The sequence below is a fragment of the Sorex fumeus genome, unplaced genomic scaffold (genome assembly GCF_029834395.1).
Source record: "Sorex fumeus unplaced genomic scaffold, SorFum_2.1 ptg000054l, whole genome shotgun sequence".
NCBI classification, from domain to species: Eukaryota; Metazoa; Chordata; class Mammalia; order Eulipotyphla; family Soricidae; genus Sorex; species Sorex fumeus.
In genome coordinates this window covers 23,385,312-23,399,185 of record NW_026606111.1, presented here as the reverse complement: position 1 = coordinate 23,399,185, position 13,874 = coordinate 23,385,312, and the positions used below count along the sequence as shown (strand labels likewise).

Sequence of the window (13,874 nt, the reverse complement as noted above, 5' to 3'; positions counted from 1 at the left end):
CTATGTGCAGACCACTGCCATTTTAGCTTAAATAGACACTGTTCCAAAGAGGAAACATAGAATAAAGACTTCAACAAAAACACACAAAAAATACATTCATTACTTTTTTATCAGCGAAGGAGAATTAAAATCACCTTTAAAAATGCCTTGGATGAGAAAGATCAGAATCAAGGATGTGAATAAAAAGGAACCCTCATAACAGTTGGTGGGAATGTCAATTAGCCCAACCTGGGTTGAAAATAGGTGTGAAAATTATTCAAAATACTAAAAATAGATCCATCATAGGTCCAGCAGTTTTATATCTAGGTATCCTATGAGCATAGAAACATAAATTTAAAAAGATGCATTTCGGTGTTCATTGCAGATTTATTTACAGTAGCCAAGCCAAGTACCCAACACCAGATAATTGGATTAAGGTGTGTTGTGTGTATTGCTTGGAATACAGCTATTAAAAGAATATGACAAACTCTTGGCATTTGCAGAATGACTGAACTGGAAGGAATTATGCTGAATGAAGTATAAGTATTCAGGAAAATAGACAAATAGTGATTCCCGTTTTATGTATTATAAAGAAACAGAGCAAAGGAAGAGACAGAACTCAACCAAACGCTTGGAGCAGAACAGAGGTTGCCAGAGTTTGCCAGGCAGGGGGCAGGCTAGGCTAGAGAGGTTCCAGTAGACCGTGGTGAACAGTCACTGGTACTTTGGTGATGGGTGTTGTGTGGTAACATATTTGAGGAGGTATAAACCTGACTCCTAAAACTTACAATCTTGTAAACCAAAGTTACTGCAATAAAAAAAAGAAAGCAAAATTGATGGCCTGTAGCAGGATCTCATATTATACTGCCAGAAATCAGTGTTGTAGGCTTGGTAAGAGCAGTGCAGCAAATCAAAGTGATTGTTCTCTTTGACAGTTTTACCTCTACAGAAAGTATATCCCAAAGACTGCAGATAGTTCATAGAAATACTATTGCAATAGGAAATGAAAACACTAGAAATATTCTGCTGAAGGAGACAGGGAAATGTTTCAGCATATCTCATTTATTTTTATTTATTTTAAAATTTAAAAAAATTTTAAATGAACTTGAGGTACATAGTTGCAAAGTTGTTCATAATTGACAAATCTTTTTTATTAATCATTGGTATTTTAAGTTAGCCCCACTTCATTACAGTTTTAATTCTTGCATTTATGTATTTTAGTCATATTCCATGATATGTCCTCCAGAATGTAAATACGTATGAATGTAAGAATGTAAGTATACGATCTAAAGTATAAATGTATACCAATTAAAAGTACAAATGACAGACTTGATTTTGACCGTGACATTCTTCATGGCATTTGCCTCGCCCTCTGTTATAAACGATTAGAAAACTCAATAAAATATATAAAGCAGCTGTTCATGGATGTTAGTTGATAGCCATAGCAGGACTGTGCTCTGTGAGAGGGATGGGCCAGTGACTGCACTGGCTTTCGGACTAGAGATCCTTTCCTCAGGAAACAAAACCAAAGGAGGGAAGTGGAGGGAAGATGAGAGGAAGAGGGGACTTGGCTAATGTGATTATAGAGGCTTGGCAAGCCCGAAGTCTGCAGGGCAAACCAGCAGAGGTTCATTTTGTGTTGGAAGCCACAAACAAACATGTTTAAGATTTTTTTGTTTTGCTTTATTTTGTTTTGGGGTTGGGGGCTACACCTGGCATTGCTCAGGACTGCTGACTCCCGGCTCTGTGCTCAGGGATTACTCCTGGTCGGGCTGGAGGCCACCATATGGAATGCTGGGACTTGTACCTGGGTCAGCTGTGTGCAAGGCAAATGCCCTACCCACTCTACTGTTTCTCTGGCCCTTATTCAAGAATTTTTACAGTGTTGCCTAGAATAGAAGAAAATTGAAATATAAATGTTTTGGGTAGGAAAATGGATCAGTTGACTGTGGTATATTCCTAGATTTGGAATTCTCTGCAGTAGGTAAGACAGAGTAAATGAACCTAATTTAGTGTTTATTAATCTTGAGAATTGTGAAAGGTCATGTATAAAGAATTTGGGGGACTGGAGCAGTAGTACCGTGGTTTGGGCACTTGCCTTGTATGTGGCTAACCCAAGTTCATTCCCTATTACCACACAGGGTCCCCTGAGTCCTGTCAGGAGTAATCACTGAGTACAGAGACAGGGTAAGCCCTGAACACCTCTGAGTATGGCCCCCCTAAAAAAACAAAAACCACCAACAAAAAAATTTTGGGATTTCAAAACCATACTAGTTTGTTTCAATGCTATTGTTAAGATTCTTTCTGCTACCTAAGATCTTCCACTTAGGGACTTGGAGAGATACTGAAGTGAGTAGGTGCTTGCTTTGCATGCTGCTGACCAAGGTTCAATCCCCGGTATCTCATATGGGCCCCCAAGCACTACCAGGAGTGATTCCTGAGTGCAGAGCGAGGACTGACCTTTGAACATCACCTGGTGTGGCCCAAAGCTACCCCACCCCCCCCAAAAAAAATATATATACACACACACATACACACACACACACACACACACACATATATACTTCTACATAGAACTATAAAAGAAATGCATAAAGGTATACTTTTTTTTTTAAATTGCTGACATCTTGGGTACAGGTAATTGAAAGCAGACCTTATGATAGAAACTTGCTAATGTGGCCAGTGTAACCACCATGACTGTTTTTGCTTCCACACCCATTTTTCTTAATTACAACATATAAAAATTCATAACCCATCAGGAAACTTAAGTTAGGGATATTAGTATTCAGAATGGCAGATTGCACATATTTTTAGTTAAAAAATAGTCTTGAAATAAAATCACATTGAGTCATGACATTCTTTTATCTACTGATATTTTCTGCATAAATATTTCCTTATGTTTTGTTAAAATAAACCCCTGATGAAGAGTAAAGTAAGTTAGTATTGATGTTCATCTTTTTTTTTTCCCGATAACTTTCAAAATTCAGTTTTAACTTTTGGGATCAAGACTGTATTTTGGAGTGTAACCTTGATTTTTTTTTTTACTTACTATTACACTTAATAAAAGTGCTCTCATAAGAAATATATTCCAAAGAGCTGGACCGATAGCACAGCAGGTAGTGTGTTTGCCTTGCACACAGCCAACCTGGGTTTGATTCCCAGCATCCCATCCCAGAGCACTGCCAGGAGTAATTCCTGAGTGCAGAGCCAGGAGTAAACCCCTGTGCATCACCAGGTGTGACCCAAGAAGAAAGAAAAGAAAAAATATATTCTGGGGGCTGGAGAGATGGTTGAACAAGATGGACACTTGCTTTACACATGCCTGATGCCCAGGTTTGATCCCTGGTACTCCATGTGGTCCCCCAGACCTCTGCAGGAGTGATTGACCCTTGAGCACAGAGCCAAGTATAAGCCCTGAGCACCATTGAGTCTGGTCCACCTAAATACACATATACAAAAATATACATGAATATATAAATATAATTATATATGGCTTTATATATATATATTTTATCAGTTATATACATATTTGTTCAATCTCTTGTACTGTTTTTCTTCGCAGTTATCTGATGATGGTCGCTATGTCTTGTTATCAATACGAGAGGGATGTGATCCAGTAAACCGACTCTGGTACTGTGACCTACAGCAGGAATCCAATGGCATTACTGGTAAGTTATCTTCCAAACACAGATAATTATGCCAGGAAGCTCCATTAAAAAGCAATTATCTCTGTCTTCTAATTGATTTCCCAAGAAACCTTCTGTCATTCAACCCCATCATCTCAGGTCATGAGGAATTTTTTTTTTTCCTAGTAGTATTCCATAAAAACGACCAGGAATTGAATGAAACAATTTTTGGGCTTTACCATTTTTTCTTTGGATTGAGATCAGTTCTATATTTTGCATATGCCTGTGTGCATTGAAGATAAAAAGTATTAGAAGAAGCTGCTCCTTTGGTCTGGGAAGTGTGAGCATTGTCTGGTGGAAATAGGCTGGCAAGATCAGACCAGTGAAAATCCATCTATGACAGTGCCTCACTGCTGAGACACACGATCAAAGAGAGCCTGATACTGTTTCTGAAGCCTAGAACCAGCCAGTTACAAATTCTAAAGAAAGCCTATTTTAAATGCTAATTCTCTTCTAGCATCTTCTGTGTCATACCAACATCAGCATGAAGCATTATTAACAGTGAAAATGCTGAAAATTCTCAAGACACCCACCCCCACCAAACGCTCAGAAATATTCTGGCACCCAGATAAAGCCAGTAAAGAACTATATCATGTTTCGTTTAATATGAAAATGAATCAAGTATACCATGTTTTGGTGTAGTTAATAATAAATACATTTTAGAAGTGGTTGACAAATGTGCTGTATTTAGTGCATTTCTATTATAGATTATAGTATTATTGGTATCTAATCTGTATAACTTTAGAAAAGAAAATATGTAGATTTTTTTGTGTATATGGGTTCAGCATGGAATCATTTTAAGGTTCTTTGACAATCTCCATCATTAATTACCTTCTTAGATACTAAATTCCATTTTTACAGCAGTTCTTATCCTAATGTTCTAATGGTAAATATAGTTTTTTTTTTAAATAAAGCTCCTCTCCCTGTTTACAAAGCCAAAAATACCCTAGTATTTTGATATCCAGAAAATCGCATAATCACATCAATTACACTTTCTCTGATAGGAATAAAACGTGATCACAAATTGTTCACTTGGCTCTAAGAGTGTTTAAAATTCAATCCCTGGATTTGATCCCTGGCACTAGATATCCCAGCACCGCCAAGGGTGACCCTTCTTAAGAAATGGCTCCAATCTAAAGGAAGGGCCAGCCTTCCTTCACAGTATTTCTTTGTGAAGCTAAAACAGTGAAAGGACTTTGCCTTTTTCTGTTTTATTAAATATTCCAGTCACAGTGTTCTTTCTCCAGAGAATGCTGCTTTCACTTTCTATTTATTACTTCATTATGTCTTTAAGTTATTAGGTAAGCTTGTTATAAAAAGACATGTTGACAGATTTTTAAATGCAAATTGCTTAAAGCTACTCCTGATATATAGAAGAAAATTCCATGCACCTAATAATTCATATGCTAAATGCCGTTGCCATATCCCTTAAGTAATGGATAGTAATACTTTGAAACTTTAATGTGTGGGCAGAACTCAAGGAAACCTTTTGCTTGTTTTCTGACCTCTGGATTAATCTTATAGTTTGTGCCCCCACCCCTCATCTCCTCCTCAACTCCCCTGCCCACACACACACTTCCCTTTACCCTTCCCCTTTATTGCAGTGTTAGCAAATAAAGTTATCACAGTGATACCTAGATATTGGGATTCCCAAAGGAAGAGTACTGAGGTACAATACGCCTCTGAAAACAGAATTCTGAGCAGTGCCGGGTAGCAAATATGAAGGATAAGGGGAGCCCCCTGGGGCCTCCTCCTAGTGTGATGCATCCCTATGGGTCAGCTCTACAGCTAGGTCCTACATTCCACTGAGTTAGCTCCCTCAACTAGTCCACTTGCTGGCTCATTGGCTGGTTTTATGTAGCTTTAGTTGAGAATCCAGGAGAGATAATGTACCGGGCAGATGCTACCTACTTCTTATTTTTTGTACAAATTATTCTGTCTTTTAAAAAAATTTTCCAGGGAAACTTTAAGATCATTTTGTCATGATCTAAACTAAAGTCCTCCATCAGTGTGCTTGACAGCTATGTGTCTAGTAACTTTATGTGAAACTCTTGTCTCTGGGTTGTATCAAACCCCTCAATTATTGTTCAGGTCGTTCTTAGGTATTTTCTGTTGGTGAGATATTGGTGTTTGTGACAGCACCTGTCAAGTTTTAATTGGAGAAGCAGAACCAGTAAGAGATCATCAGTCAAGGGGTTTATTGGCAGGAATTGGCTTCTGTGGTTGCAAGACGGGCCAGATTTATGTGAAATCGTAGCGGAGGTCTTCAGGAAGAACATGCTAAAGCTACTGTGCACTGCATGGATTTTTTCTCTGGGAAGCCTCAGTTCTGCCAGGTTTTTCTGCTGAGTAACTTAGGCCCATCCAGATTTTCTAAGGTGAGCTCCTCAGGCATCTGCCTAAAATCATCATAGTGTGGGCGGGGAACATAGCACAAGGCTTAAGATGTTTGCCTTGTGATCGACCCAGGTTAGAGCCCCAGCACCACATATGGTCCCCAAGCTCTACCAGGAATGATCCTCTAGCACAGAATCAGGAGTAAGCCTTAACCTCTGCCAGGTGTGGTAAAAATAACCATCCACAACAAAAATAGCATCATAGTAACACCTACTGTTTGGTAGGTAAAGCTGGGAACAGTCACTTAACCCAGTTCACTTATCAAGGAAACCATCTATTATAAAGAAACACAATCAAGGCATAATAAATGGCCCAAAGGCAAGAGAACCTGAGAACTCATCTATTGAACTCAGCTTATTGTGGTGGGGAGTGGGGAGGAAACTCCGGGGGTAGGTAAGTTATATGCATGAAACCTTACCTTTAACTGTATTGTAAATCATGGTGCCTACAATTTGAAAAGAAAAGACAAGACAAACCATCCCCATGAGCTCATGGATAGACCACACCGAGAGGAACAGCGTGTACAAGTCTTTTCATTCTCACCTAAGTCATGGCTTTACTGGAATTTGTTGAATAGTCTAAACGAGGTGGCTGTTCAGTGAACTGATCATCCTGGGATTCTGCCAGTGCTTTGAGCATTTGGTAGTTATAGTGATGGACTAAAAAGGATTAAATGGAAATCAGTTCCACTCTGACCTTCAAAAGTAAGTTGTGCCAAACAAGATTGAAGAACGTTCAGATTGTTTAAGTGTATAAGCTTAACTGATGAAGACACTGAATAAGTATATTTATTTACAATGGAAGATTGAGCCGTTGAAGGATATTTTTTACCCCACAGTGCCAGGGATTAAACCCAAGTTTGTTTGTTTTTTCATTTTATAAGATTGTTCATATTAATTGATTATATTCAATATTTCAGCACCAATTCCACCACCATTATTTCAAATTTTCCCACCCCCATTTAAGCCTGCCTGCCAGGGGAAGGTGCTAGATAATTTATTTTCTATTGCTTATTATGAATATTATGAGAGGTTGCGCACCCGCTTTTGTGGTATCACATTTCTAGAGTTCTGAAATTTTAAGTCGTTGGGGCCCAGAGACATCTCTGTAAGGAGCTAATCCATTTTGAGATTCATTTGGGAGTCTCTGGATCAAGACCATTGATGTGCTGAGATGGCTCCCAGAGGCAGTTCGTAGGCATGATAGCCAGGACCCCAAGTGGGCAGGGAGATGGGAAGGGATGACCTGTCTCTGCTGTCGCCATGTGGTCCGGAGTCTTAGTCCCTGATCCCACTTACCCGGGTTTTGCTTCTGGAAGCTTGTGGCCACCGGGATTTCATCTGTAGCGGGTAGAGAGGGCACACCCTCTCCATCTGAGGTGCCCTGGTGGAATTGGCTCAGTACAGGGTCCGGAGAGATCTCCAGCAAGTTGCTGTCTTTCAGGATTCACTGCTGTTTATCTCTCTGAACTCAAGTTTTCACTGCAACCGTAGCCCCCAAAGTAAACAATGTTAAATGATCCCTACTAGAATTGAATATATTGGTATGATAGCCTTAAGACTTTCAAATTAGAGATGTATGTTTTAAGCTCAAAATCACCATTTAATAACTTGTAACCTGGGTTGGAGCGATAGCACAGCAGATAGGGCATTTGCCTTGCACACAGCTCACCCATGTTCGATTTCCAACATCCCATATGGTCCCCCAAGCACCGCCAGGAGTAATTCCTGAGTGCATGAGCCAGGAGTAACCTCTGTGCGTCACCGGGTGTGACCCAAAAAGCAAAAAAATAAATAAATAACTTGTAACCATAATGGAGTTTTTTTCCCCCCCCTCTTCTTTGTTCTATGTTTACAGATAGGAAAATTATATCTACTTCATGGGTAATTGCAAAAAAGTAGTAAAAATACAAAGGGAAGGGCTGAGTAGAGTTTCTGGCATAGATTCGATTCTTTGAGTGTTCCTTTCTTTTTCTCATTATTGATAGATAGGAGTAATATTTGGAATAACCAGACTTTGTTTTAGTAAACATCGAAAAGTTGATTCAAATGCCCTAACGAAATATTTCTCTTTAATATCAAAGCTTCTCTAAATACAGATAGTGATGATGACCTGTCTCCTGCAAAATTAAATTCATAATCAAGAAGGTTTTTTTCATTCGAGAAAACATAAGTAGATATGTAACCTCTGCTGGGAGAAAATGAGGTGAATGTTCTTGTTTTACAGGTTCATAAGGGAAAATTCCAGGCTTTCAGATGTCCAGGATCCTTTTTTTCTTCTCTTTCCTTCCCTGATTCTCAATTTTTGTTATTCTTTTTTAAACTAAGGGGAAGATTCAATTAACTTTTAACTTACCATGCTAGTTACCTTAAATATTAGTAGTAAATCTGAATATCTAGTATCTGAAAATTAATTCCAAAGTTATGAAATCTGTAATTTTGTATTTCTGAAATTTATTGCCCGCTTTGAAAGCCTTTTTGCTATTATTTTAATCTTTTTTTATCCTAAAGGCAGAGGGAATTAACAATTTTTTTTTTTACATCTGTAAATTATTTTTAGAGCACTGCTAAATTACCTGTCTGGGAAACTAATTTCACTTCAGATGATGCTTTCTAACCTTCCTGTCTTTGTCTCTCAAGAAGACGGTCTGTCCATGTGTATTTTGTTAAATGAGAAACACAAAAGAATGGCCAGTGGCAATTTAATAGGAAAAGACAGTGCAGGTACACTGGTTAAGGTGTTTGCCTTGTACCTGGCCTACCTGGCACCATATCGAGTCAAGTGATCCCTGAGCACAGAGCCAAGAGTAAGCCCTGAGCAATCCTGGGTGTGCTCTCCCCCCCCCCCACACACACACCCAAATGAAACCCCAAAGTACTAGGAGCAGTAATCAGCAGAAATACAACAAAACTGGGGCCAGAAAAAGAGTACAGTGGGTAGAGCATTTGCCTTGAATGTAGTCAACCTGTATTTGAACTCCAGTGCCTCATATGGAATCCCCCCACCCCAAGTATCCTAGGAGTGATATCACGCCTGAGCACAGAGCCAGAAGTAAGCCCTTAGTACCCCATTTGTGGCCCAAAACAAGTCAGAAATACAATAAATCATTAGAAATCGATGGCCTACAGAGCAGTACACAGGGTCCCCCGAGCACCATGAGGAGTGATCTCTGAGTACAGAGCCAGGAGTAAGCCCTGAGCACCAGTGGGTGTGGCCCCCACAACCAAAAAATAAAGTAAAAGTATAGAGAATAAAACTGCATAAAAGCATGATGCAAACATATTAGACTCTTTTTTGTTTGTTTCTTATTGGATGTACCTCAATGCTTAGAGATCATTCCTGGCTGTGTGTGTGATGCTAGGGATCAAATCCTGCCTCCTGCACACAGCATCTACTCCAGTCCACTGAGCTTTCTTTCCTTCCTGCCCAGAAATGCTCGACCTTGGAGAGTGAAGAGCTCGTTCTGAGATTGGATTGGATTGGTTGCTCATTGAGTGCAAAATGCAAACTTCAAGGTCCCCCCCCCCCTCTCTGACTTGCTGGCAAGCTGCTTGCTTTGTGCTCACACCCAGAACCTTCCCTGCCTTGTTACCTTCTGCTTCTTTGTGAAGAACTCTTCTCTATCGTTTGCATTTTTCTTGAGAACAGTAAGAACAGTCTTACAAACTGATGGTTATAACCTTTTCCCCAAGAGCTGCAGTGAATCCAGTTCTCTTCTGCTGCCTTCTCTCTAAACTGTCCATTTCCCTGACGGCCTTCATCTACGTCTGTGGAAAAACAGCACTCAGCTGACCTATCATCCTATCATCCTGACCTTAGGGGTGAATCTGATAATCAGAGTGTTTAAAACAGCAGAGCGGGTGCTCTCCATTGCCTGTTGAACCCCCTTCTCCACTCATTGCCACAAACCATATTCCGAGTGTCTCCTTTCTTCGGGAGTGGAGGGGTGTCTAGCCTAGAAGCTCCATGCTTCCTCAAGCTTTTGGCTCATACCTGTCCCTTTCTGATTCACCCTTGTGCTACCTTTTCCTATTTTGATTTCTTTTTTTTGCTCTTCACACAAAACCACGTCGTCTGAGGATTTGTGAGCTACCTAAGAGCCAGACCTTGCCCGTCTTGCTCTCCGTGGAATGCCCCACATTTCGAACCATGCCTGACCGATACTAACTGTCTGAGCTCCTCTGAGCTCCCCTCTCAACTCTGCTGCTTCTTCCACACCCCGATGGTAGCCAGAATCCCAAGGGGGCATTTTAGAAAGAATCCCACATTTTTGGAGTTTGATCACCCTCCATATCTGACTTGATTCTTCCCGCTTGCCCTGTTTCCCAGATAATACCTCACAATCTTGCCCACCTTCATCAAGAATTTCCTCCGTTTTGCACAAATTTTCCCACCTTCATACTCACTTTTCTGTTTCTCCCCACGGGCTCTGAGTCCTATAACTGCCTTTTCTCTCTTTGGACTTCAGCCCCAACCTCTCTCCCTATTGCCATGGTCTTGACACCTATGGCGAGAAGCCTGGATAAACACATTTCTATGTTAGCAAGAGTCAGGATGATCTTTTTCTCTAAAGCCGAATTGTTGGTGGACACCGGCTCCTCTTGAATGACTTCTCCCTCTCTCTGGATCTCGGACTCAAGTGGCCCCGCTTGATAAGTCATTTTTCCTCTGAAACGGATCATTGGCTTGTGAGCATTTTGAAGCTCTATCCCTCCAGCTTCCTAAGTTTTTTTTTTCTAATTAGATTTTTGTCCTTTATTAGACTCTCATCATGTTGGATCAGGTACATCATTTCTCCAATCTCGAAGGCTGTATGAGCAGATAATTTCTACTTCCTTTTTCTGTTTCTTGTTAACATCAAAAGTGAAGAGAGGTATCAAGGTAGCCTTAAAGATGCCAACTGGCACGGCATTTTACTCATTCTGCAGTAGGAGAGACAGCTGAGTCTTGATTCCTGTGATTTTAAGGCGATTCATGCCTACGGATGAGTTGAAATTAATCATCTTGAACCTTGCAAGAAACTGATTTATGTCTGGATTTTCTGAACTATATTTTCTGGCATTTTTACATCAAAACCATTTCTTTATAATTACATTAGGAAGCTATTTTCTCAGGTTTGATGTAAATAATTTATTTTGATTCTGTGGAAAGTTGCTAGGGGTAGGCAAATGTAAAATAACTTCATATTTTTTATATTACAGTTAAATATCTGACCTCAGATGTTTCTTTTTCTTAAGAGTATGGACCCTTACAAATTCTTGAAAATTTGCTTATACCATGAATAAATATATAAGTGATGGTTCTAATTATACTTTGTGTGGTATATTTCCAAGTATTTTATATTTATTCCAGATACTGGGAAAAAGAAGGCTACTCACGGCTTTATAATTTAGATTGGTTACTTCTTTATATTATCAACATACAGACATTCTGGGGCGGGGAGCGGGGGGAGTGGGGAAAGGGAGAGAGAGACCCAGCAGTACTTAGGGTTTACTCCTGATTCTGAGCTTGTGAATTACTCCTGGAGGTTCTCAGGAGACCATATACAATGCCAGCAATCGAACCCATATCATCCATGTGCAAGGCAAATGCCCTACCTATCGCTTGACCCCCTCAACATATAGACATAAAGTCCAGTCTGAATTGTAGGAGTCTGCACATGTCATATTTGATTCTGACACAGACAGGCATTAATGCCCACGCTGTGCCAGGGATTGTGTTGGGGTTAGGAATGAGGAACACCAGTTGTTTCTTCCCTAAGCTGACTTAGCTGACTGCTAAGCAGGAGATGTGAGTGACATTTTCAGCACACATGTCCAGGGCATGTCACAGGGACTGTAGCTTAGGACACATATGCAGGTGCAGAGTTCGGACATCTCAGAGTTCGAAAACTCTGTAATACCTCCCTCTCCTTTCTGTGTTCTTTTTTTTGGTTCCCTTTTCTCTTTGATTCTTTGGTTTTCTATACAAGATCAGAGTTATTTTGCTCCTTATTTTATAAAATTGTCAGCAGCAAAAAAAAAAAATCACAGGAGCAATTTTTTTTTCTTTTTGGGTCACACCCAGCAACGCACAGGGGGTTCTCCTAGCTCTGCACTCAGGAATTACCCCTGGCAGTGCTCAGGGAACCATATGGGATGCTGGGAATTGAACCTGGGTGGACCACATGCAAGGCAAACGCCCTGCGGGCTAAGCTATCACTCCAGCCCGGAGGAAGCAATTTTTAGGTGAAACATTGTGTCAATGCCATTAGTAACTGTTCTACTTCAGCAAAGCCAGACTGGAAAACGCCTAAACACCATTGTTTTTTGCTCATGTCACAGCCTTTATGAAGGAGTTTTGGGGGGAGAGTTCATGTGGCAGACATACGGATTTCTGAAAGGAAATGTCTGCTTATCCTATTCTTCATCCAGACTTTCACTTAACCTTTCTCTGTTTTTCTCTGTAAGATCGGATCATTTATTTTATTGTGTAAATATCATCGGACTTTAGGCCACATCTCAAGGAGTTCAAGTTCTGCTCCCAGCGTGGAGTTAAGGACTCATTTCAGTGCTCAGAGGACTGTATGGAAATCAGCCCCAAACTTTGCACAGTATGCCTACTAGCCCTTAGAGCTGTCTCCCTGGCCCCAAATTGGACCATTTCAGATTAATGAAGTTATCAGAGATTAATGAAGTTATCAGTACTCATTGTGTCTTCATTTTAATTTTACTTTTGTGTCATTAAAAAAATGTTGCCTTGTTCTGCCTAAGAAATTAATCTTCACTGCGTTTTACATGTAATGATGAAAGTTGGTATTTGTCAGACATTCAGAGTCTTTATCTATCCATTTCTGGCTAATGCAAAGCAGATGGTCACGAGTTTCTTGGTACCTGCTGCAGTATTGATTTTGAGGGGGAATTCTGCGTATAAGCATTGAACCCTCTGGCCTGGTGAACCCATCCCCCAAAATAAAGGTCTTTTTTTTTTTTTTTTAAGAACATGAATTGAGGTAAAGTATAAGTGATTCAAATAGCAATTTTCACGGTCACGGTCCTCCCGTTGTTCATCGATTTGCTTGAGCGGTCCCAGTAACGTCTCTATCGTGAGACTTGTTGTTACTGTGTTTGGCATATTGAATACGTCACAGGTAGCTTGCCAGGCTTTGCCATGTGGGTGAGATACTCTCGGTAGCTTGCTGGGCTCTCTGAGAGGGGCGGAGAAATCAAACTCGGGTCGGCCATGCTGGCTGCGTGCAAGGCAAATGCCCTACCCATTGTGCTATCGCTGCAGCCCATAGCAATTTTCATCATTTTGAAATTATTATTAGAGCTGTTAGGAAAATGGATATATGCTGGGAGAGATGGATATTTCATTTTCTATCGTGCCTGTTCAGATGGCACATTTAACTTGTTTATGTCATTGAAGAATTTGGAGGTTTTGGTTGTAGTGACTAATCAGCATTTCCTCTGGCCAGGTTCTCAGCTATATAGGTACTGACAATTCCCAACTTAGGACTTTATGGTGTTGCAAAAGCAATGTATATTCAGAAGAATCCATAGATTTGAGTTTTGATCTTTTCCCAGACTCAGGTATGATACTATATTGTTTTTTTTTCACTCTAAGTAAGTATTCAGTAAATTATGACATAATCACAAATTTCCCTAACTATAAGCTATTATAGTATATTTTGAGCTATGATATCCAGAAGGTTGACTGTCTTAAATACATTTTTACTTCAATATATTTGATAGCAATGAGTTTATGCCATGAGGACATGGCATCTTTATTAGTCAGGGAAGATCTCTGTTCCATTCTGTCTTTTCAGAAACT

At 40.1% G+C, this 13,874-nt stretch overlaps 1 protein-coding gene across 1 annotated transcript in view; it reads left to right on the top strand.

The window, feature by feature from the left end:
- The window catches only part of PREP (prolyl endopeptidase), a 125,849-nt gene that overhangs the window by 54,733 nt on the left and 57,242 nt on the right, over positions 1–13,874 (top strand). Inside the window, exon 7 of the mRNA XM_056125017.1 lies at positions 3,542–3,647. Coding sequence (XP_055980992.1) covers positions 3,542–3,647 — 106 coding nt within the window. The remainder of the gene's footprint in view (positions 1–3,541; positions 3,648–13,874) is intronic.